Source organism: Pan troglodytes, chromosome 5, assembly GCF_028858775.2.
Source record: "Pan troglodytes isolate AG18354 chromosome 5, NHGRI_mPanTro3-v2.0_pri, whole genome shotgun sequence".
NCBI classification, from domain to species: domain Eukaryota; kingdom Metazoa; phylum Chordata; class Mammalia; order Primates; family Hominidae; genus Pan; species Pan troglodytes.
In genome coordinates this window covers 162,955,975-162,981,801 of record NC_072403.2, presented here as the reverse complement: position 1 = coordinate 162,981,801, position 25,827 = coordinate 162,955,975, and the positions used below count along the sequence as shown (strand labels likewise).

At 43.7% G+C, this 25,827-nt stretch overlaps 1 protein-coding gene across 7 annotated transcripts in view; it reads right to left on the bottom strand.

Moving 5' to 3' along the window:
* Positions 1–25,827, bottom strand: part of MTHFD1L (methylenetetrahydrofolate dehydrogenase (NADP+ dependent) 1 like) — a 240,429-nt gene that overhangs the window by 75,648 nt on the left and 138,954 nt on the right. For all 7 annotated transcript variants that reach the window (XR_010157792.1, XR_010157793.1, XR_010157794.1 and 4 more), the window contains exons 21-24: positions 16,679–16,818; positions 12,830–12,871; positions 11,669–11,769; positions 10,955–11,132 (exon numbers count right to left, since the gene is read on the bottom strand). Coding sequence is in view for 4 of the 7 variants with exons in the window: in XM_024357475.3 (XP_024213243.2) it covers positions 10,955–11,132; positions 11,669–11,769; positions 12,830–12,871; positions 16,679–16,818 (461 nt within the window). In the remaining 3 variants the exon portion in view is untranslated. The remainder of the gene's footprint in view (positions 1–10,954; positions 11,133–11,668; positions 11,770–12,829; positions 12,872–16,678; positions 16,819–25,827) is intronic.

Sequence of the window (25,827 nt, the reverse complement as noted above, 5' to 3'; positions counted from 1 at the left end):
AACATTATGTTAAATCTTCATATTCACCAAAAATGTAACCCTTCTCATACTCTACACTAATTCCTTTCCAAACTTCTTAAACATGTATTTCAGAAACGGAAATACTCTAGAACAAAGCTGTCCACTGCCACTTTCTATCACAATGGAAGATGTATCGTGTGTTCACTGGCCTCATGTGGCTACTAAAAGCACTGGAAATGGGACTGGAACAATCCAGAAACTGAACTGTCAATCTTAGCCACATGGGATATCAGGCAGTATGGCTCTAGAAAATAACTGTGACCAGTGGTTATATTGGTGGCACAGTCTCTCGCACAGAGCAGGCACAACATAAACACTAGCTGAGTGACTCCACGAAGAAATAGTAGAGGATCTGGTGACCTTCATGCTTTATTAAATTCATTTTGTAGGTGTGGTGGACCAGGGTCCTAGAAGCTGAGTCACTCAAAGTTAAACAGTATAGCTTTCTTGGAAAGGCTCTGGAAATGCTCACTAGAATTCTTCAATTAAATTATTGAAGTCCTGTTTTTTAGTGGAATAAAATTGATCTGTGCATTCTAGAAGAGCTGTTACATTTAAAAATAATTTTTTGGTGACAAAAAATGGACAAAATAAAATGAAATGGAACAAAAGTTTAAAAATGAACTGTTAGAAATAAAGATCCATGAAGGCTTTATAACGTAGTAAGGACGTCTCATCTTACTCAGAGGCCAAATTCTTAAGTCAGCAACTCTGAAAAATCTTTTAGAAGACTTATGAAAAACACTATGTAACACTTCACTCTCAATACCCTAGCATCTCTTAATGAGGCCCCACTGTTGTGAAGTATTGGAACACACTGCCATTTCTTCAGCCCTGCACCAAATGAAGTCGTTGGCATACATCAGGGGCCACAGTGAATGACAAATACATGGTTCTTTTCTTTCACCAAGGCTACAGAGTTGAATTCATATGGGTTAAATCTTCCTATGCTGTGATATTAGCAAAGTGTATTCCAAGGCCCGTAAAACATGTAAAGAGAAGGATCAATTAATAAACTTGTTAGTTGAATAGACATTTCCGGATACACAGTAATTATTTCCATTCGTATTTTGCATTTTAAATGAAGCATAAATTTTAAATGATCTACAAATACAGTTTGGCAAGCAGCCTTTCCTGTACTTCAAATTAAAGTACAACATGAAGCTGTCGATATTAATTTATACTGACCACACCACACTAGGTGCAAGGGCTTGCATTACCAATACCAACTGGAGTCCCGGGAGCGGCTCTGCCCTTGTTACTGAGAACAACAGGCCCCTGTATCGTTGACACAAAGCATGTCCTTGGCTGGAAATCAGCACATCTGAGCTACGTGCCGACTTCCACGAGCCTGCTCAGTGGGCATGGAGCCCTGTGGGCTCGCGGGCCCTGAGCAACAGGTTCACTCTAAAGACGCCTACATGTAGGGAATCTCATCCTCCTACAGCAAACCTGGGGTGCGGTGAGGGTAACCGGACTCTGGGAAATGGAAGAAAGGCTCGCCGCTAGAAAAGCTGCATTTCTCCACATGAAATAGTAAGAAATCCACATGGGTAATCTTTTATTACTCTCAAATAGAATAGTGTAGCAATGCCAAAAAACGGAATATATGGGAATAAGTGATTTTAAAGATCTCATCTCACCCAAAAGAGGGCAAAGTGCTGACTGGTTCGAGCACTCTGCTGGGCCCAGGAACACTCGTGTACAGTGTTCTGTTTTGTTTTCTTTGAGACAGAGTCTTGTTCTGTTGCCCAGGCTCAAAAAAAACCCAAAACAAACACACACACAAAAAAACAGGCCGGGCATGATGGTGTGTAGTGGCATGTTCTTGGCTCACCGCAACCTCTGCTTCCCAGGTTCAAGTGATTCTTGGGCCTTAGCCTCCAGAGTAGCTGGAATTACAGGCATGCACCACGATGCCCAGCTCATTTTTGTATTTTTAGTACAGATGGGGTTTTGCCATGTTGGCCAGGCTGGTCTCCAACTCCTGACTTCAAGTGATCTGCCCGTCTCAGTCTCCCAAAGGGTTGAGATTATAGGAGGGAGCCATCGTGCCTGGCCTTTTTTTTTTTTTTTTTTTTTTTGAGCTTGGCTCTGTTGCTTTAGGCTGGAATGCAGTGGGGTGATCTTGGCTCACTGCAACCTCTGCCTCCCAAGCTCAAGCAATCCTCCCACCTCAGCCTCCTGAGTAGCTGAGACTACAGTGCATGTGCCACTATGCCTGGCTAATTTTTAAAATATTTTTAGTAGAGACAGGATCTGCCATGTCACCCACGTTAGTCTTGAACTCCTCGATTCAAGCGATCCTCCTACCTTGGCCTCCCTAAGTGCTAGGATTACAGGCATGAGCCACCGCGCCTGGCCAAGCACAGTGCTCTCATGATGCATCTGCTCCTTCCTCTTCTACAAATCTGACTTAGGAGCATCAATGTGTTAAAAGAGCGAAATGAATGAATACAGGTGCAACGCTCGTTCTGTGTTCATGTTCAAGGAGCCCTTGTACTTTATTAAAAAAAAAAATCCCCAACCTCTCAGAGACTGGGGAGACTGGAAGCCTGTGCTGTTTGAGTGTTTTTTTCCCCTAAGCCCTAAGATCGTAGTTTTCTGTCTTAAGTGGTCCATTACGTGTGGTACCTTTAATGTTTGTTCCTGTGATCATATTTAATGGTCTTCACGAGCTTGCTTTTAGATTGAGAAAGTGGACACTCTCTCCACTGCAACGGTCTCATGTGATCTAAATTTAAGTCAGAAAGCCTGGGGAGGGATGGAGTGAGTGGTAGAAGGCAGCCGGCCAACATGTAGTGTGACTTTGATAGTTCATCATTTTACCTTCTCTCATAATTTTAGATGAAATAAGGCATTTCTAGAAACTTACATCATAGTGACAATCATTTTGCATGCTAGAAGAAAGCTTTCAATGACACTACAGGGATTCTTGTGACATGTGTAAGTGTAATAAATACAGGCCACTGTTTTTTTCTCATTGGGTGCTATTTCAACCATCGAGGAAAGAAAGCTGGGGCAGGCTTTGCCAGAATCACAGGGATGAGTGGGATGCTTTGAGAACGTTGGGCCAGTGCTCACGACAGGTGCAGATCCCTCGAAACTGTCTAACACAGCTGAATGACGTGCCTGGCAGGCTGGGTGGTGGGTTATATACTGCCGGCCAGCAGAGGTTTCATAAAGAACCTAGAAGCCAGTGTTGGAGAAGCATCTAGATTTGAGAGGGATCTAAGGTGTGTTTGCAGAAGGTCTGGTCAAGCAGGAGGTATCCGGGGCTTGGTGCAGCGGCTCATGCCTGTAATCCCGGCACTGTGGGAGGCTGAGGAGGACAGATCACTTGAGGTCAGGAGTTCGAGACCAGCCCAGCCAACATGGTGAAACTCTGCCTTTACTAAAAATACAAAAATTTGCTGGGCATAGTGGCCCACACCTGTAATCCCAGCTACTCAGGAGGCTGAGGCAGAAGAATTGCTTGAAACCGGGAGGTGGAGGTTGCAGTGAGCCGAGATCGTGCCAATGCACTCCAGCCTGGGTGACAGAGCGAGACTCTGCCTCAAAAAAAAAAAAAACCCCAAAACCAACCAACCAACCAACAAACAAAAAAACATAAAAAAAGCAGGGGGTATCTGGAGATTTGGGGTTGGATCATGGAAAGGGGGCCAGGGGATAAGAGGCTTATGGGAGGCTTGTTGAAGCCACTCACATTGAACAATCTAAGACTGTTTAAAGGCAGCTCAACCATAATTAAGAAAGCAGAATATTAAAGAGCATGGGGGGAGAAACAGGTTTATGAGTGAGATGCATAACTGACTGGAAAATGTAAGGACCAGCTTTCCACAGAACACTCCAAACATTCTAATGCACAACAAGAGAAGAGGGAGCGCTGAAGAAAGGGCTACTGACTCAGGCTGGCCCTGGGCGCGTCTGAAGATGGGAGGGAGAGCCGGGGGAGGTCAAAGGCCCTGAGGGGGAAGACAGCTTTTCCAGGGACAAGGACAACCAAAAGAAAGGACAGCCTTTCAACCTAGAGTGTGTTTTTTCCTTCTAATTACTGTGAAATGTAAAAGGCAACAGAGATGTGCATCAATACCCTTTTAAGTTTTAAGATCCTATTAATTAAACCCTGTATGTACAATGTGAAGGTACTTAATGCCACAGACTATACATGTAAAAGTGATTAAAGGGGAAATTGTATGTTATACATATTTTTACCACAATGGAAGATCCCCCACTGTATATCCACAGATATGCATTTTTAAATGTTTATTTCAATGTGGAGGCTCTGGTTGCAAATGCTCCAAGTCCATGTAAAGGATAGCTCTCACACCCCACCAACAACTGGTGTAGGTTCCAGCTGACATTTTCAAGACGTAGAAAATAATTTCTTAAGAACCAACCAGAAAAACAACAACAATAACAACAAACATCCTGCCTTAAAAAAGACCAGCAGAGGAGGAAACACCCCTGGCCATCTGGGCAGTGAGAGTGTGAAGTTCAGAAGTCAGCAGAGCTGGCTGCGGCTCCAGGCTGTCTTCGTGGTTTGTTTTGCTCTTCCTTCATCCAGCCCCCACTGGGATCAAGAGAATGGCTTCACGCAAGGAACAGGAAAGACCTTTTAATAAAAGCAAACACTATCCTGTCTTGCTGTCAAGGCTACACCTTAAAATGTTTGCAAGGCTAGAGGAAGGATACAGAGATGATTTTCAACCTTAACTCCTCATTTAACAAACAATATTCCGACTGAATGTCAAGCTGACTTCTCAGGGTCATACCTCCTTCTTTGCAAAAATGACTGACGTTTTATGATATCACTAAGGGCTCCCAATTCTCACGGAGAAGGAAAAATGTCAGTGTCTTGGTTTAGTTCAGTAGTGCTTTAGGAGACTTGACTTTTAATTCCTGGTTTTAACCCAGAGCAAAATAAACCAATCTTGGAGTTTGACAAAGTTACCTTGAGTTACAGGAGAATTATTGAAGGTGAATTCAGGAGGCCCACTCTCTTTCCAAGTGAACATGACAGGAGGAAGAACCAGCATTGATTGACTACTTTCTCCTTTTTTTTCTTTTTGAGACAGAGTCTAACTCTGTTGCCCAGGCTGGAGTGCAGTGGTGTGATCTCAGCTCACTGCAACCTCCACCTCCCAGGTTCAAGCGATTCTCCTGCCTCAGCCTCCCGAGTAGCTGGGACTACAGGTGCGTGACACCACACCTGTCTAGTTTTTGTATTTTTAGTAGAGATGGGGTTTCACCATGTTTCCCAGGCTGGTCTCGAACTCCTGGCCTCAGGTGATCCACCTGCCTCAGCCTCCCAAGGTGCTGGGATTACAGGCGAGAGCCACCACTCCTGGCCTTCATTGCCTGCTTTCTATGTTCCAGCATTTTACTCTGGGGCATTTCATTTGGGTCTCACAGCAACTTGGTGAAGTTGGTGTCACTGTCAGACACCACTGTACAAATGAGGATGCTGAGGCTCGAGAGATTAGTCAGCTTCCCCAAATTGTGTCCACAGTAGGAGGCCTACTCAAGGTTTAAACTTAATTGGCATGATCCCAAAGCTTTAGCCTGTTAGCTCTATGTAATATGTTCCTTCTCCTATCAAGCGTCCATTTCTTATGGACAAGTCCATCACCTTCCCATCCATAATGCAGAGTTGAGCCCACATAGCAGATGGGATGTGCGGAGGCATGCCTGGAAGAATGTATGGAGGAGGGATTTCTTAGCTAATAAAGTGCGCATGTAGATTAGCGTTTCTTTCAGCCATCATATTTCCCTGCATCCCTGCAGACATGGAGATATTCTATTAGTGAACGATAAAGATATAATTGTCAAAAGTCACATTAGAAAGGAAAATTCAAAGAGAAGATGATCTTGAGGGGGACTTTTAACAGCTTCTTAAAAGGGACTGCAATCACCCTCAAGGGTAGAGAGGAAATGATCCTCTGTATTTCAAGTTTAAACACATTCATTTTCACACAATAAAACTTCTTCTGAGCAATTAGTCTACTACACTTTATTCCATATTTTTCAATCTTTATTCTAAATTATTCATTGCTGCCTCCATCCGGTACCATAATTAAAAGTTGCCTACTCTTGAGTTAGAAGTTACTCTGGCAAAAAGAGATGCCAAATTGTTCTCTAGACAGCAGTTGCTGCTGAAGTCAGTTTTCTATAAAGTTCAGCAGAGACTCCCAAGTCAGAAGTGCAGCCTGTTTCTCACTTAACCTGTGAGCTCGCCATTAGGAAGTCCAGCACACTGCTGTCTGGCCGCACAGCACCTCTGAGAGCCAGGTGCCCCACTCTCTCCAGCTGAATCGCTCTCCAGTGGGGTTCCGAGACAATTTCTACTTCACATTCAAATGCAGTCATGCCCTGGGTTCTAGCACTATTTCCCATTACCCTAAATCATCTCCGGTGTTTTCCTTCCACAAGACTGGGGTGGAGAAAGAATAGCACACAAGATGCCATTAGTCTTGTACTGAATACATTCTTGGGGATATAAAGTCTGGGGAGACACCAAGGGGCACACAGAAACCCAGTTTGCTTTGAGAAGCAAAGGTGGGAGAGTGTCATATGCAAAGCATTTATAACTTCTTTCTCCTATAGAGCAATGCCATATCTTTCTCACTGCCCAGCACCCAAGGGTTGGTTGTGAGGGTGTGGGGTTGTGGGGGAGGTAAAAAGGGCTTCCAGAAAACCATCACTTAAGTTACTAAAGTTTTACCAGCACCAATCAATGCAAGAAATCAGGGGGAAAGAAGGCTTGAGCTCTATTACTGACTGCACCAATGAATTCAGATTTTTACATGGTGACAAGACAAGACTGTAAATGGTCTTAGATGATCTAAATCTTGCTGGTGTGAGGAACACAGCTAACAGGCAGACAGTACAAAGAGAGCCAGCAGCAGCAGCAGCTCTCTTCATGAACTGTCACGCTGCAGTAGGCTGGGAGGCTGATTATCTAACAAACAATTATGCAGCTCAAGTCGAATTTCTGTTACAAGAAAAGCGAGAAGTGTGTTGGCAAAGGAGGCAGGGATCCTGGCCTTGAGGTCGCCTATCAATAGAGGACTTTAGACCACATTATTATTAAACATTTTCCTCCTTTCAGAGGAGAGCTGACATTTTAGCAGCATTATCTCCATGAAGAATGGGAATTCAGAAAAAAAAAAAATTGAAATATCAGTGGAAAGGAAAAGGGTTCATGTTAGGGTTAGTGCATGTCTGAGACAGCATAACTCAGAAGCATTTCTTCTGATTACTGACCTCTTTTTCACCTGGGATGCTTTCCTTGAAAAGAGCCACACTTTGTGAAATCATTCATGAAAATAACTGCCTTTGCTACGCAGAGTGGGGTGGTTCATGATCAGAAGGCAAGATGGCATGATCAGATGGCATGATCAGAGGCATACTCACAGCAGGATCTGGGGGTGACTCTCCCTACAGTGGTTTACGTAGAAAGGCCCTGGCATGTGCCAAGGGTTGTAGGTACCCTGGCAAGCCTTACCCAGGACCAAAGAACAGGAACCCAGGGTCTCCTTGGCCACCTGCCATCTGAGTTGGCTTCAATGCCTCTGACTTGCCCACAGCAGGGCTACATCTATTTTGCGCTGAACACCTCTAGGTCTGAGAACTCAAAGCTTCCAACTGGAACACTTTTCTTTTCACTCATCCAAAATCTTCTCCCTCAATTGATCTCTACCGCCTCTGTAGTCCAGAATATTCTAGTTCCTCATTCACAAAATGGCCTCATAAAAATGAAAAACCTTTTATGAGCTAGCCTCCAATTCATTCCCTGTGTCCTTCCTTCCGTAAACACTGACTGCGTGCCAGCGATGATGTCCCCTGTGTGGCATGGAATCTGTGCCTATGCCCATCACTGTCACCCTTTCTCTTCAGGGGGGTCACTCAGTCACTGTCCCCTTTAACTATGTCTCCCCCCAGACCTCCAATACACACACACTTTTGAGCACAGTACTTAGCTCTGAAGAACAGAGCAGGACGATGACCTCAACCATCTGGACATTCTTTCTCCCAGCTCTGCCTCTTCCTAGCTATGGGACACTGAGCAGTTGACTTAGTCTCTTCATGCTTTAGTTTTCTTGTCTGTAAAATGGGAAGATATCACCAGTTTCCACCTAAGAGGGATGTTAGGACCAAAGAGGTGAACATGTGCAAAGCGCCCATATACCCAGCTCACAAACAACTCCTTAAAAGCGAGAGCTGTGGTAATATTAAATATTAATACATCAGCCCCGTTCTCTCACCACTGGGACTCCAGGCTTATCAACAACGCTGCTAAGCTCTTGCTTCACTGATTTCTTCTTCACTTATGCTATTGATTTATGCCACTGAACAGGAAAGAAGAGTGTCTGTGACATCTGAGTGACTCAACAATAGAATATGTGAGGGATGAAGGAACAGGGGAAGCAGCAATCAGCTTGAAGCCTGGGCACTCCGCAATCATGCACTACCCCTGAAGACAAATCCATCAGCCAGAATCGGAACCACAAAATTCAGAATGGAGATGTCAGACGGGTGCAAAGACAGACGATCTGAGGAGGAGAGTGAGCCCTGGGAAGCTCAGGTCTTCTGACTGAACCATCGACATGTGCTTAAAAATATCCTAGGGGACCCAGCAATCCCACTTCTGGGAATACATTTCCAAAAGAATTGAAAACATGGCATGGACCCGGGAGGCGGAGCTTGCAGTGAGCCGAGATTGCGCCACTGCACTCCAGCCTGGGCGACAGAGCAAGACTCCGTCTCAAAAAAAAAAAAAAAGAAAAAAAGAAAACACAGTCTTGAAGGGATACTTGTACATATGCCATATGCCATAAACACGCATGCTCATACAGCATTACTTACAATAGCTGTGATGGGGAGCTCAAGTGTCCATCCACAGATGGACGAAGAAACAAAATGTGGGATATCCAAAGAATGGGAGCGTATTCAGCCCTTAAAATAAAGGAAATTCTGGCCGGGCGCGGTGGCTCACGCCTGTAATCCCAGCACTTTGGGAGGCTGAGGCGGGCGGATCACAAGGTCAGGCGTTTGAGACCAGCCTGACGAACATGGTGAAACCCTGACTCTGCTAAAAATACAAAAATTAGCTGGGCGTGGTGGTGCATGCCTGTAATCCCAGCTACTTGGGAGCCTGAGGCAGGAGAATTGCTTGAACCCAAGAGCAGAAGGTTGCGGTGAGCTGAGATGGTGCCTCTGCACTCCAGCCCGGGCAATAAAAGTGAAACTCCATCTCAAAAAAAAAAAAGAAGGGAAATTCTGACACTCTACAACATGCATGCACATTATGCTAAGTGAAATAAGCCAGCCACAGTATGATGCTACTTACATGAGGTCCCTGGAGTTGTTACATTCATAGAAACGAAGGAGAATGGTAGCTGGCAGGGGCTGTAGGGAGGGGCATGGGGAGTTGTTCAATGGGTACAGTTTCAGTTTTGCAAGATGAAAAGCGTTCTGGAGATTGGCTGCACGACAATGTGAATGTACTTAACACTACTGACGTGCACTTAAAAATGGTTAAGATGGGCTGGGCGTGGTGGCTCACACCTGTAATCCTAGCACTCTGGAAGACCAAGGCAGGTGGACTGCCGGAGCTCAGGAGTTCGAGACCAGCCCGGGCAACACGGTGAAACCCCGACTCTACTAAAATAAAAAAGAAATTAGCTGGGCATGCTTGCGTGCGCCTGTAGTCCCAGCTACTCTGGAGGCTGAGGCAGAAGAATTGCTTGAACCCGGGAGGTGGAGGTTGCAGTGAGCCGAGATCACGCCATTGCACTCCAGCCTGGGCAACAGAGCAAGGCTCTGTCTCAAAAAAAAAAAAAAAAAAAAAAAAAGGCTAAGCTAGTAAATTTTGTTATATATATATTTACCACAATGAAAATAAATAAATATATTATATATGTATATATACACACACATACACTAGACATATTTCAATAAAACCACAAGAGAAAAGAACCATAACAGAAATGAACAAGCAGAGGCCAGGTGTGGTGGCTCATGCCTATAATCCCAGCACTTTGGGAGGCCGAGGTGGGTGAACCATGAGATCAGGAGTTTGAGACCAGCCTGCCCAAGATGGTGAAACCAAGTCTCTACTAAAAATACAAAAACTTAGCCAGGCGTGTTGGCAGGTGCCTGTAATCCCAGCTACTCAGGAGGCTGAGGCAGAGAAGTGCTTGAACCTGGGAGGCAGAGGTTGCAGTAAGCCGAGATTGCACCACTGTACTCCAGCCTGAGCAACAGAGACTGTCTCAAAAAAAAAAAAAGAGAAATGAACAAGGAAAATACCTCCCATGGTTTCCCAACCCTCACGAAATTGCTCTTGTTCCTGTGCAACTCCTGAAAGTGTCAGCTGTCAAATCCTGTTCGCTAAAGTACCTCCTCACTTAGGACTGCGATTTGGGAGTCTTCAAAAGCACAGGCTTTGGGACAAGGAGCTAGGGTCTGTACTTGGAAATGTGACTTTGTCATATGGCTTAAACTCTTCTACCTTTTTGTTTGTTTGTTTGAGACAGGGTCTCACTCTGTCGCCCAGGATGGAGTGCAGTGGTGTGATCTCGATCTTGGCTCACTGCAGCCTCCACCTCCTGGGTTCAAGCAATTCTCCCACCTCAGCCTCCCGAGTAGCTGGGACTATAGGTGCACGCCACCACGCCCACCTAATTTTTGTATTTTTAGTAGAGATGGGGTTTCTCTACGTTGGCCAGGCTGGTCTCGAACTCCTGACCTCAAGTGATCTGCCCGCCCTAGCCTCCCAAAGTGTTGGGATTACAGGCGTGAGCCACTGCACCCGGCCTAAACTCTTCTATCTTTAGTTTTCTTATCTGCAGGGTTGTGGTGACAACAGAATGGGACAACCCATGCTAAGGTGTAAGAAATGTGAGCCATTGTTTTTACTAGATCTTACCTGAACATCATACAGGAACTGGAATCGGCTTCTTTTACTCGCAGCCTCTCTCACAGCCCGAGCCAAGTCCACCGATCCTTTTCCACCAACCGACCAGTGATAGCAGGGTACTGCATCAAAGGCACCAGCCCGCTTTGCAAGCTCACACACCAAGTCAATCTCAGCGCGGGTGTCGGTCCTAGTGAAGAAAATGTTTGTGGTTTTGCATCTGTATCCATTTAGCTATGTTTTGAAAGAAAGACTAACCATTTATACAGAACTTCGCTCCCTAACACTGAATACATTTTAAACATCAAAAGTGGTCACATCGTGTTTAAATAAATCAGACTTAAAGCATGGAAAAAAAAAGTCCTCTCTAAAGTGACTCAAATATTTCAAGTCGTTAAGGGCGTTATCAAGAAAATTCCATAACATATCCCTTTGATCATTCACAGTTTGTTTCAGACAAAAATGCTGGGTAGAATTACAAAAAAAAAAAAAAAAAAAAAGCCAAGGAGATAGTAACTCGCTATATATAAATTTCACTTCCTTAATAACATTGTGAGAACACATTTGCTAAAATGAAACCAAACCAAATAAACAAACAGAAAGAACTGGGTATTTCTGTATACTTTTAGATGAAGCACAGAAAGACCAAATACCCCAAGACACAAATATCGTTCACAGGGTGGCCTAGTGATAATGCCCACATTTAAAGGAGGAGGCTGGACTTACTTGAAGACATTCAGAGCCACCACAACGGGAACCCCAAAGAGCTGAGTGATCTGAATTTGCTTCTGGAGGTTACAGCAGCCGTCTGCCACCAGCTGGATGTTCTGTAAAAAAGAAAAAAGCAAAACCCAGACCCCTGTGTATTTGCCTCCCACCAAACCTGCCAAGCTAAACTGCCAGCACCTCTCTGGCAGGATTTGCTACATCTTTTTTCACTTTTTCCTCCAAGAAAGATGGCTGCAAGAATAAAGAGGTTCGTCTTCAAAATAATTTCTAAAATGATTCTGGGTCCAATGGCATATGGGTGGGTCTGAAGCCTGGCAGCTCACCCTGCTGAGGACAGGCTGCAGGGTCTACGCAATGCGCCCATGCTTTGCAGGTTGAGGCCTGACAGGCACAAGGCCCCAGGTGGGTGAGGAGCTCTGTCCAGGTATTCCTGGCTCAGATCCCTGGCGCCACCTGTAGGAGCTAAGAGGTACTGCTGCCAGTAAATCAAAGTCTATTTACAGAAAAGAGTAAGCCACTCCTGTAAATCATAAAGCCAACTGTATATAGACCTTCCATGACAAAAGAATACAGAAGTGTAAGCTTCATATTTGTTTCTGACCTGGAGACCTTGAGTTCCTGCTCTGATGGCTACCCTGAGAGTAGACAACAGTAGACAAAGCCTATATCCATCTTTTCTTGATATTTAAGAGTTAACTGAATGAATTTTATCCTTTCACCCCATCCATTTCCTCTCGGATTCTTAGAACAGCACTTTTCTTTTCTTTTTTTTGAGACAGAGTCTCTCTCTGTCGTCCAGGCTGGAGTACAGTGGTGCGATCACAGCTCACTGCAACCTCCGCCTCCCAGGTTCAAGCGATTCTCATGCTGGGACTACAGGCGTGAGCCACCATGCCCGGCTAATTTTTGTATTTTTAGTAGAGATGAGGTTTTGCCATGTTGGCCATGGGTTTTGCCTGGCTGGTCTTGAACTCCTGGCCTCAAGTGATCCGGTCGCCTTGGCCTCCCAAAGTGCTGAAATTACAGGTGTGAGTCACTGCGCCCGGACAGAACAGCACTTTTCTAAGAGGCCACTGAAGGAGGGCTCATTCACTGAAAGCCAACGAGTCACTGGATTTGAGAGATTCTTCACATAAGCGTCTAAACAGCTCCTCTTACCTCCTCTGTATATTCTTTCTTAAGAGGAACACCAGCCGTTACCTGAAGTAAGGAGAGAAAACATGAAGAATAATCCTATAAAAATGCTTACACAACCGATCTGAAAGAAAGAACGACATAATCACATTCAATTTTTAGAAAGGTACCTCTATGTTTTGTGCTTTTAAAACAGTAGCTGGCAGCACTGGCTAAACCTAAACTCCTGCGGGAAGCTTTTAGAAAACACTGATCCCTGGGCTCCACCCAGACCAATGAAAGCAGAAGTTCTGGGAGGGGAACCTGGGATCAGTAATGTTTAAAATCTCCCTGGATGATTCTAATTTGAGCCAATGGAACAGTATGAAACTTCTCAAACATTGGTTCAAATTAGAACATAAAACTAATAATACGTTTAATACCTGATTTATACAGAGTACATCACCATTCGAAATCATTTTACAGTAACTGCCATAAAGTTCTGTTGTCCAGGCTGGAGGGCAGTGGCACAATCACAGCTCACTGCGGTCTCAAACTCCTGGGCTCAAGTGATCCTCCTGCCTCAGCCTCCCCAGTAGCTAGGAATACAGGTGTGTACCACCACACCCAGATAATTTTTTATTATTTTGTAGAGACGAGGTCTTGCTATCTTCTCCAGGCTGGTCTCGAACTCTTGGGCTCAAGCAGTCCTCCCACCTCGGCCTCTCAAAGTGCTGGCATTACAGGGTGAAACACTGTGCCTGGCCTTGTGGTTAATCTTATGTGTCAACTTTGCTGGGGCCATAGGGTGTCCAGTATTTGTTCAAACATTATTTTGCGTGTTTCTGTGAGGGTGTCTATGATGAAATTAATATGGAAATCAGCAGCCTTTGAGTAGGCAAGTTGTCCTACATAATGTGGGTGGGTCTCAACTGACCAGTCAAAGGCCTTTTTGAGTACAACAAAAAGACTGGCCTCCCCTGAGAGCAGGAGAATTCTCCAGCAGACTGCTGCCTTCAGACTGCATTAGCATCACTGCCTCTCCTGGGTCTTCAGCTTGCCAGCCCACAGTGCAGATTTTGGACTTGCCAGCTTCTGTAATCATGTGACCCAATTCCTTACAATAAATATCTTTCTCTATATATACACACATCCTTATTGGTTCTATGTGTGAAGAATGCTGATTCATACAATGGTTAAAGATCTAATTGTGAAAGAATCTGTGGATCCCAAAGCATAGCACAATATTAGTTATTGGATTGCACCGGGAATGGCCGAGCACTCTGGGGGACAGGATGCGAGTTTAAAATGACTGAGGGCAAATTTAAAATGGGCAAATTCAAGGGCCACAAGATTTTCCACTGTACAAATTATGGAAAAAAAACAAGCTGAATAAACATAAGAGGCAGCCATGGTTATTTGTGTAATGATCAAAAGGAAGTCGATCCCAGCACAGTATTTGTAGCAAAAAAGAAAAAAGAAAACAGAAGTAGAAATGAATAATCATGGTTCAAAAATACAGAGCTATTCAATATGAAGGAAGGACACCGAGACGAGCACTATGGAATAGAGGATTAAGAGGATGAAAGTTCATTTATCTTGCCATTATTGAAAACACTCCCTGCATATAGACCATGCCAGACACTTGGACCATACCAATTAATAAGACACAGTCCCTAAACTCAAGGAATTGAGAATTACATAGGGAGATACAGAACAAGGCATTCATGAAACAATATGAGGCAGAAGGTACTACTGGAGCCCAGGAGAGGGATGCCTAGCTTCACAGGGCTTCCTGGTCCCTGCTGGTTTTTGTTGTTGCTGTTGTTGTTGTTGTTGTTGTTGTTGTTGTTATGGACTTTTGTTCTTGTCACCCAGGCTGGAGTGCAATGGTGCAATCTCAGATCACTGCAACCTCTGCCTCCCAAGTTCAAGCGATTCTCTTGCCTCAGCCTCCTGAGTAGTGGGAATTACAGGCGCCCGCCACCACTGGTCTTGAACTCCTCAGGTGATCCACCTGCCTCAGCCTCCAAAGTGCTGGGATTACAGGCATGAGCCACCATGCCTGGCTGGTCCCCGCCTTTTCTTATCCTCCACCCATATCTGTGCCTACTAACCCTGTTCCATGTTACCATGATCGCTGGCTGAGAACCATGACATTAAGCAGCAGTGGAAGAGACACAAAGGATTAATGTGGCACGAAAGTGCAACCACTGAATAACAGAGCACATAAGTTAAGATGAATGAAATAGGATTGTAAACCATGTAGAGAATTTTTACAGGACAGAGACCAGAGTCTGAAAAACTATGGGACTGATGTCAAGAGACCCGGACTGTAGATCTGATCAGTCCCTGAAATAGATGTGTGACACCACACAAGTCACTGTGTCTCCCTGTGCCTCAGAGATTTTCTCTTTATAAAGACTGAATGAGATCAGACAATCTCTAAGCCCTTTCTATAATTTTCAGGGTGTCAGGGCAGGGAGGGAGAATTCCAAATGCATCCTACATGGGCGGAAGTAGTTTTTAAAAATAGAAGTTGTTATACAGATTCAATGTCTAAAATCCAGGAAGGACTGTAGCAACAAGGGGTGTTTTGAGTGAAGTCAGAATTCTTTATGATTTACTACTTTTAATCTGTATTATATCATTCTTGCATTTGAAATGATGATGAAGCTTTAGGCAAAAATGAAGTGCTTAAGTGTCGGGTATTAGGAGTGGATTTGGATTTAGAACACTTCTGCCCTTCATTAACATCCAGCTCTGCATGGTGGACATAGTAGGAGATTTAGATCTGAAGTCTTCGGCTCTCTGCTGGCCTGCTGACATTGTCCATATTCCCTAAGCCTATCAAAACTCAGCTTCCTTATCTGTAAAATGGTATAAAAATCATGTCCACCTCTCCCAGGAGAAAGAATTGCTTTACAGCATTTCATGATGGCAAACCTGCTACTTGTTTTGACTATGCAATAATCATTAAATATATGACTTTTGTCACATACACAGTACAGTATACCAATTAAGAAATCAGATTTGGCAGTTCGTCTCATATGTGAATATTATGATAGAGAAATTTTATTTTATTTCAAAATGATTAATCAGTATAAAATGTCTTATTCTCCACTTGGAAATTCCTAAAAATGAAACAAAAAAACAACAAACAAACAAACAACAACAAAAAACCCCCCAAAAATCTATGCACAGGTTTTCTGTGGAAAGGAATATATTTCCTTTATAATGTCTGTAATTTCTATATATATTAGGATAGGTAAATATAAAAAGTCTTTAAAGAAGTTAAAATCGAATTTGTGTTTTCCAAGCAAAGCTCTTAGAAACAATCCAGTATTATAACAGAGTTGTGAGGAGAAATCATAATAAACAGAAAGAGAAGGAAAATAGTTTTAGATGAAATCTGATGAGTTGCAGCATCAGTGAACCGAAAAACTATCTGTACAAACAATGAAAAATCTCTGTCATCAAAGAACTCACTCTAATCCTCTTGTTCTTCGTTCAGGGACAAGAGCCTCTAACCTCCCATTACCATATGGTTATACAATCTTGGCCTGAGTATCAGATGTGAAGCTTGAGACTAAAAAGTGGTTGCATTATGCTCCTTTCCAAAATATTGTTTAGAAAGAACTGTGGGTGTTACTGTTTACTCGAACTTACTAAACTCAAAGTGCCCTATGGTGGTGTTGGGAAAAAACAAAAAAACACAACAAAAAAAAAACGTTTTAGATGTCCACAAGGGAGGCCTACGGGAAAAAAAAAAGTTTTAAGAAAAATACTCTAGAAAACTATAGTCATTAAATAGGCAGGAATTTTTCAAATGCTCAATTCCGTTTTAACATAATGAAATTTCTTTGGTATTAGGAAGGCGGTGTGGGCACTTACACTTGGCCCGCCTCCATGCATCTTCAGAGCTCGCACCGTTGCCACTAACACAACCACGTTGGGCACCAAGCCGGAAGCTCGGCACTTGATGTTGAAGAATTTCTCCATTCCGATGTCAGCACCAAAGCCAGCTTCGGTCACTGTGGGGAAGCAAGTGGAATATGTGCTATTATCTTCTAAAAACAAAGGTAGGTTTTGGCAATCACCACTATGATTCGAGCCCAAAGGACAGCTTACATTCCTTTTGTTTACCAACACAAAGGTGAACTGATTTCCCCATTGTCATAGAAATGTTTTTCACTTTCTGCCCTAAAGAGACTGCGCCCTCCTCTGCTTCACACCGCCAGGCCTGAGGGATTCCTTGTGGTGGCCAGGCCAAGACTTTTCTTCCCATATCATAACTCACAGCGAAGCTTTTTTTTTGGAGACGGTGTCTTGCCCTGTCGCCCAGGCTGGAGTACAGCGGCATGATCTCGGCTCACTGCAACCTCTGCCTCCCGGGTACAAGCGATTCTCCTGACTCAGCCTCCTGAGTAGCTACAGGTGTTTGCCACCACACCCGGCTAATTTTTTTATTTTTGTATTTTTAGTAGAGATGGGGTTTCACCATGTTGGCCAGACTGGTCTCAAACTCCTGACCTTGTGATCCACCCGCCTCAGCCTCGAAGGTGCTGGGATTACAGGCGTTGAGCCAAGGTGCCCAGCCAGTGAAGCTTTTCTTCATACAGATGGGGATTTTCAACTTTGTAATCAGGTTCCAAATTGTTTCAAAAGGCAATGATAGTATGATTACAATGGAAGATCCTTTCTTACTCTTTTTTTTTTTTTTGAGATGGAGTTTTGCTCTTGTCCCCCAGGCTGGAGTGCAATGGCACGATCTCAGCTCACTGCAACCTCCGCCTCCCGGGTTCAAGCGATTCTCCTGCCTCAGCCTCCCAAGTAGCTGAGATTACAGGAACCCACCACCACACCCGGCTAATTTTTTTTTTTTTGTATTGTTAGTAGAGACGGGTTTTTGCGATGTTGGCCAGGCTGGTCTCAAAGTCCTGATCTCAGGTGATCGGCCCACCTTGGCCTCCCAAAGTGCTGGGATTACAGGCATGAGCCACCACACCCGACCCTTTCTTACCCTTTATATTAAGAATAATTTATTTTAGTGCCCAGTAATTTCTGTTAACTGACAAATTTCAAGTTAGTTGAAGGGCATAAGGATACTGATGGTCAACCTGGATACAAGACAGCAGCTTTATTAGAGAAACACCAGAAAACACTCGTTTCTAGTCCCCACCCCCTCAGTTGCTAGAAAGGTCACAGCTGCCTTTCAAGATAGCGAGGCACTGGGTCAGTAGTATCTTCTTCATACACAAAGAGCTCTAGGACCTTGCTGCTCAATGCGTGATTCGTGATCAACAGCATCAGCAGTATCTGAGAGCCTCTAAGACATGTGGAATCTTGGGCTCCCCATAAAGTTTACAGAATCAGAATCACATTGTTACAAGATCCCCAGGTGAGATGATTGTCCATTACAATCTGGGAAGCAAACCACTCTAGGAAGGGAATACTACTGAGTTAATACAAAGTAAATGTTTATGAAATACATACTTATATGCTGACAGTATGACCAGGACACAGATCGGAACTGGCGGGAGAAAAATTAACTAAGATATCAGAAACATTTAACATGATCAGTTTCCTTGCTGTGCTACAAACTTTCAAAATTTACAATTATATGTGGCAGCTTATAATTTTGTTAAGTTGCTGTAGCAAGATTTACAAAAGTGTTCCCCCTGTTACTGAACATTTGGGTTGTTTCCAATATAAACAATACTGCACTGAAAATATTTGTGCCTATGTGCTTTAATCTCTTTCAAATTATGTTCTTGGAATAAATTCCCAAGGGTAAGGTAATAGGGCCAGAGGACATAAAAAATTTTTATGACCATTGATACGCTTTTGGCAAATTAAAAAAATTACACTAAAAATGTTCAATTTGGATAAATATAGCTACAAGCCATTTATCCTTTATTATGTGTTATTTGAACAAACAAAGTGGCAGAACAATTTCGAGAAATAAAAGACATTCCTCTTTACATAGTATTTGGGACAAATCTTGTGATTTTATTTGTAGTGGTCAAAATCAGAGAAAATCACTTACAGTAACAATCCTTACCTCAGTGCTACCTCCTGGTAATGCATTTGTTAACTTTAGCATGTTGGTGGCATCATGGACCCCAAAAGAGGGATAATCCGGGTGACTTTTGTCAAAAGTCATCACTGAGTGGGCTCCTGGAGGTGGAAGGCTGGACAATAAGGCCCCAGTACTGGATTATGCGGGGCTGTCCTGCAGGTTAGCACACGGACAGGACCCCGGATCCCTCCCAGCTGTGCACCTTGGCAAGTTCCTTGTTGGAAGGGTTAAGTGAGACGGCACAGGTACATTACTGAGTCACTGGGGTTTTTCTTGGTGCATACTGAGAACTCACAAAAATAGTTCACATCTTTGTAACCAAAAGGATAATTCTCCCACTTGCTAAAAATCATATTGAATTCCTAAGCATTTGTGGGAATTCCTGCTCCATCCAGGCATTTTTCTCACTGGTAGAAGCTCACTCTTAGGGTCACTACCCTGAAGCCCTGCAGGGAAGTGGGAGAGAGAACACATGCTATTCAACTAGAGAGCTGGAGGGCAGCACACTGGGAGGGACGGAGTTTGCCTGGGAGGTTTGGAGAGAGGGGGTGATGGAGTCAGGCTCTGAGAATCAAGTAGGATTTTTCCAAGCAGAGAAATGTGGAGTTGGGTATGGCAGGCAGAGACCAAGAGGAGGAAGGAGAGGGAGGAAAGAAGAGATTCATAGGTAAAGGCAGAGCCAGGGAAGAAATGGTCAAGATGAAGGGAAATCATCCATCATGACTGAAGAAGTCATTATTTCACCAGCAAGACTGGTTCACTGGCCTGATCAGTACCGGGGAGTGGGACTGAAGTAACCCAAATGTTACGCATTTTTTTCAATGCCATGGTATTTTGAAAAACTGTTTAATGTCGCCCTATAGTTGGAGGTAGATTGTTGCATACATTTTATATAACGGGGGCTGATCAAGTGATCTCTAAGTTCTTTCCAACTGGATGCATATTTATGTGTTAAACTACCCTGTTAGATTGCAAGCTCCATGATGATACGGACCATGTGTTTGAGACATTAACATGGCAAGACACATAGAAGGCACTGAAGGAAAGTCATCATCTATCTCCAAACCAAATAAAAAGAGAGTAGCAGAAAAGCACATCTAAAAACACTTGGACACAAATATATTAATGAAAAGTTTCATTTATAACCATTGAATGCCCTTGAAAAATTGCAAGCTCAAATTCCCTTCAAAAACCTAGCTCCTCCCCGTTTCAATGCGCCCGTGTAGTCACCATGTTCTCCTGTCTTCAGTGGTTCCTGCTTCCCTAAAGTGCCTTAATATAAAAGTCAAGGCCACCCTCGTGTAAACTTCCTTCCCCTACCTCCATCTTCCTTCACACTCCCTGCCTCAGACTTCATGCCTCTGTAATATCAAGCTTCCGGCACAGCCCACATACTCTATGTTACTTGTTGTCACCTCCAGACCTCTTTTCCCATGTGGAACATTCCTCTCTCCGCTCTCTGCCTCTTTAACCCGCTGTCCAAGACTCAGCTTGGATGTGCCATTTCCTGGAAGCTTGTCCTGATGCTTTCAGGCAAAGTTGGCTACTCCTCCCGCCCATCCCACCCTCCTGGCCCTGTGGTGTGCTCCCTTGCAGGGCCCTCATCTGTCACCACATGCAGCATCCTAAGTACACTGACATGCCGTCTCCCACATGGAGGGCGGGACCACGCCTTATTCATCTTGTAGCTCCACTTCCTAACACAGTACCTGGCACAAGCAGGTCAATGAAAAAACAGGATGGGACTTGGGAGCCAGTGATGTCAAGGCCACACTTCAATGGAAATAGACACATAAAATAGCATTACATAGAAGTACAAATATGTTTTTAGTCCTCCCTATCATACTTCCCTTTTTTCCTTACAATACTACAATGGTTTTACTAAAAGGCATAAATGTCATATCCGATAAAGATGTGACCATCTAAAACATCTACACAGGCTAGCTAAGCTTAATTTCATATTTTAATTTATTTATTCATTTATTTTTGAAATGGAGTTTCACTCTTGTCGCCCAGGCTGGAGTGCAATGGCACGATCACAGCTCGCTGCAACCTCCGCCTCCTGGGTTCAATTGATTCTCCCACCTCAGTCTCCCGAGTAGCTGGGATCACAGGCACCCGCCATCATGCCCGGCTAATTTTTGTATTGATGGGGTTTCACCATGTTTTATTTTTAAAAAGAGACAAATTGGAAACAAAAAAGTAGTAATAAAGAGAACTCTAGCTAGGGGACGAAAACAATATGCAGAAGTAAAGGTTCGAGGACTCTGGCTTCCAAATGCAAAGGAAATAGACAAAGAATGGGAAGAAAATAAAAGAAAGTGCCAAATTCTCCCAGTTTGAAAACTGTCCTGAAATGCTGCATGTAATCACTTTTATGTTGTTTGTATTCAAATATCAGGCTGCCAAGGAAACAGAACATGGAAAAGGTAGGCTGATGTGTAATCAGTAATTATGAAAGTAAAAACTACTTTAATAAGGTGCCACCAATTACTACGAACTTGGACACTGTGGAGTGCTGTGTATCTGTGCCTTAGGGGGCCTTGATATGAAGACCCATCTCGTGAGAAGGGGACAAACCACTCTTATAGGAAGGTTCCATTTCCTAGGTACTTCTTGGGAACTGCCAACATATATAACCTATAGGTTAGGTTTTCTTAGTGACTTGAAATGAGCAATTTATTCCCTTATCATATTTGCAGTTCTTAACAAAGCTTAAAAGAGATATAGGCCAAATAATTATTTAATGTTAAATTCAATATAGACTTGTTCTTAAGTCATGAAGCAAGTCCACATAGTAGGATTTAGCTTTGCTGAAAGGCATATCACGTAGACTTCTGAAAGCTGCATATTTAATAAGGCTTGTAATAAATTGTTTGCACAAGCCATAAGAATTATTTGTCTTGGCAATCTCTTTCCCTTTTGTTACAGCTATTCAACTTACAATATGAATGAAAACAGGAAACACTGACTAATACTCTTATTGTGCAAGCACAGAAGCTGCTAGATAGTGATTCTATAGCATGGTTTGATTCAAACTTAAACCCGTAATCAGCTGAGAAAGGAAGGGTCAGTGGGTCTGAGTTGGGAAGGGACAATTTGGGTAAATACTGCTAGCAACCTGTACAGGAAACAGAGCTCTGGGTTCAGATGGAGAGTCAAAACAATTCTGGAAAGCCAGGCAGCTGCCTTTCCATGATCATCCACGGGTGCGGCCAGAGTTATGTTGTAAAAATTAAGCAGAAACAATGATAACGGCAGAAACGAGAACACCAGAACAACACAACATTCCTGGCAGGCAAATGTAGTATCCATGATATTCTTCAGGGAGGGAGAGACGATTTCTACACCTTAAGTTATTCTGTATGTCCCCACCTTACTGCACACATTAAAGAAAGCTGCAGCGATAATTAGGACTTGGATTTTTTTGTTTGTTTTGAGATGGAGTCTCATTCTGTTGCCCAGGCTGGAGTGCAGTGGTGTGATCTTGGCTCACTGCAACCTCCGCCTCCCACGTTCAAGTGATTCTTCTGCCTCAGCCTCCCAAGTAACTGGGATTACAGGAGCGTGCCACCACGGCCCGCTGATTTTTGTATTTAGTAGAGACAGGATTTCACCATGTTGGCCAGGCTGGTCTCGAACTCCTAACCTCAAATGATCTGCCCGTCTCAGCCTCCCAAAGTGCTGGGATTACAGGCGTGAGTCCTGGCCAGGACTCAGATTTTAAAGTAATCACCAATCTCTCTCTCTCTTTTTTTTTTTTAAAAAGCATTAACATCCTCACTTCATTGGAAGGCCCTTTAAAATATGGGTTCATAAAACCTTACAGCTATGTGGGAACTGTATGGACAATGTACTCTAACTTTCTCCTGTGCACCAGGCCAGTTACTTTCTGGAGATAATGACACAAAGCCCAGTTTGGTGCCCCCGGTCCCTCTGATGCCCAGCCCAGGGTTCTGTCTGCTACATATGGCATTCTCCTCAAAAACATCATTAAACACTCACATCACAGAATTCAAGAACAACCTTTCTTTCTTCTCATTCAATAATTACTGAACCCCTACGATTGTGCCTAGTGTCTTGCCTAGTGTTTACACACAATCATCTGTGAGCCAGTGTCTTCATTTAGTGGAGAAACAGCCACAGGCACATTTTTAACATGACAAAGATGGGAAAGATTAATTCATCACCTAGTGAAAAAGAACGTCTTTCTGACCTATCCCCCCTTTTTTTTTGGATATGGAGTTTCACTCTTTTTGCCCAGGCTGGAATGCAATGGTGCGATCTCAGCTTACTGCAACCTCCGCCCTCCAGGTTCAAGCGATTCTCCTGCCTCAGCCTCCCGACTAGGTGGGACTACAGGCGCCCACCACCACGCTCGGCTAATTTTTGTATTTTTTGTAGAGTCAGGGTTTCACCATGTTGGTCAGGCTGGTCTCGAACTTCTGACCTCAGGTGATCCGCCCACCTCGGCCTCCCAAAGTGTTGGGATTACAGGTGTGAGCCACGGCGCCCAGCCAACTTTTCTGTTTTTAATGTGTTTTTTTGTTGTTGTTGTTTTTCTTGAATTCTGTTTGGTACTTTCAAAATTGTGCTTATTTACCTGGATCCAGGTAAATTTGAATTCAGTTCTGTGCCACACTGATTTTTGGATGTTCTCATGCTTTAGTGCATTCACAGAACCCATTTCTGCAGAATCACAAATCCTAAGTACAGTTCAGCCCTTCTCGACTGGAGGCGGTTCTGCCTATTCCACTCCCCACCTGGACACTTAGCAATGCCTGGAGACATTTTTGATTGTTGTAAATGGCATCTAGCAGGGATGCTGCTAAATATCCTATAATGCACAGGACAGCTAGGACCCTCCCCCCGCCAACAAGGAATAATCCACCCAAAGTCTCCATAGCACTGAGGCGCAGACAGCTTGCAGTGGCTCACGCAGGATGAAGGAGCCTGGCGCTTTCTAGATGCCTCCTCTGAGAATATTACGAATGCACTACATGCTAGGCAGAAAGATTGTGCAAGATCATTAGGCTAATCGTTGTAACCCTGTGCACTGTAAGATCCTGGAATATGAATTATCGCAGTAAAAATTCCGTCCAGCGTGGTTGGGATGTGTTGCATCAACAGTATGGTCACTACAACCCAGCACTCTCCGGAGAAGAAAAACAGTGATGAGGTGACTGCTGAACTAGCTTCACAGGGAAGAAGGGAAGGTCAACAGAAATGCTCTCAACACGGGGCAGCATGGGCGGCGGCAGCTGTCCGCCTTACCGCTCAATGTGCACACGATGGGGAAAAACCATTCTAAGAGACCGAGGCCTGGGGAGAGGGCCTGAAGTTAACATTTGTGAAACGTTTTCTATGTAGCCAGGCAATGTACTAGGTGTCCTGTCTCATTTCACCTTCAACATCTGTGAGGCATCTTTCTCCTCCATTTACGGTTTATGATACTAAGGACTGGAAAATTTTATAATTTTCCCCAAGGTCACACAGCTATTAAGCGATAGAGCTTGGACTAAAACCAAGGCCTGTCTGCTAGCAACGTCTGCCAAAGTCCCTGCTCCATACTCCTCATCAAACAATCAACCGATCACATAGCATTTCCCCAGCTGAGCTGCTTGGTCAGTTTTGCTTTCAGTGAAAATCTTAACACTTGGTACTTCAATAATACTTCAGCATTTAACAAGTAGCTCTAAATTATTTTCCTGAACTGAGAGGTAAGTGTGTCCAGGCTTTTGTTCTAACTGCAATAAGGCCCTGCTGTGATTACCAAAGTATGCAATCTAGAATGTTCTTTATGATCCTCCTTCCTTTCCACCCACCCTCCCTTCCTTTACTTAAGTCAGAGAGCTTGTTGTCTCTTTTAGAGCAATTCATTTAGAGATTATAAATCACCTCCTCTGCTAGTTCTTGGTCCATGTGTCAACAGTGATGAGTTCTGGGGCAGCAGCAGGGAGTATTCTGTTTGACAAAGAAACACTTCAGAGAGAGGATGCTCCAGGGACCACTTCCACCTGGACTTGGTACCCAACCCCAGGCAGGAACAGGCCACACAGGTAGAGAACACTGGCGCTGCAATCCGGCCTCCTGAGGTCCAGGTATTTTACCCCCTTCCAGCCGAGTGATCAGATCCCAAGACTTGCCTTCCTAACCTCCCCCAGCCAGGCACCAGGTGTCCCTTCGCTGGATGGGAAATGAGTGACCTCAATGCTCTAGCCTGGGTTTTCTTTTCAAATTTTACTTTCTGTTGTCAGCACATGTGCATGGAGGGAAAAGAAAAGGCAAGAACCGCTTTAGATCTGAAATTCTCATTTCTGCTTTGACACTGGGGAAAACCGTCCTTGGACTTTGAAAAACAGTTAAACTGAAGTGCTGAGATAGTTTTTCCGTAAAGTTTTCTTAATTTCTACTTGAAATACCTGGATGATGCCACCAGAATTGCAAATTAAACTTCTGCCTTGCTATGGCACTAAGAGGTCCTTTATTCCATGGGTACTCAGAAGATAAAGAAATTAGAACTGTCGGATTTCATAGCTACTTTACAATGGTAGCAACTTTTCTCTCCATGTGTGCAACAAACATATATCAAATATACAACATATTGAGTTCACCATTACGTCTGGACACGAACTTGAATTTATGGACTGCCAGAGGTTTCACAGAAGAACTAGTCCTTGCAACTAGCTCAGCTCAAAATAGGTTAAGAAATATGAGCGCACGGGGCATATCTGGCTAACTTAATCATCAAAAGAATTTCTTGTAAATAAGAAAGAAAAATAAAACTGTAGCTTTCGTTCAAGTAAAGGCTACACTTTGCTTCCTCACAACAAATCAAAAACAAAAATAGAAGCTTTGTAGAGGAACAAGCAAGGTGTATGCTGGACAATACCTCATTCTGAAGCGCTGTTGGTGTTAATTGCCAAACAGTGCTAAAAAAAATAGAAAGTAGAATCTTCAG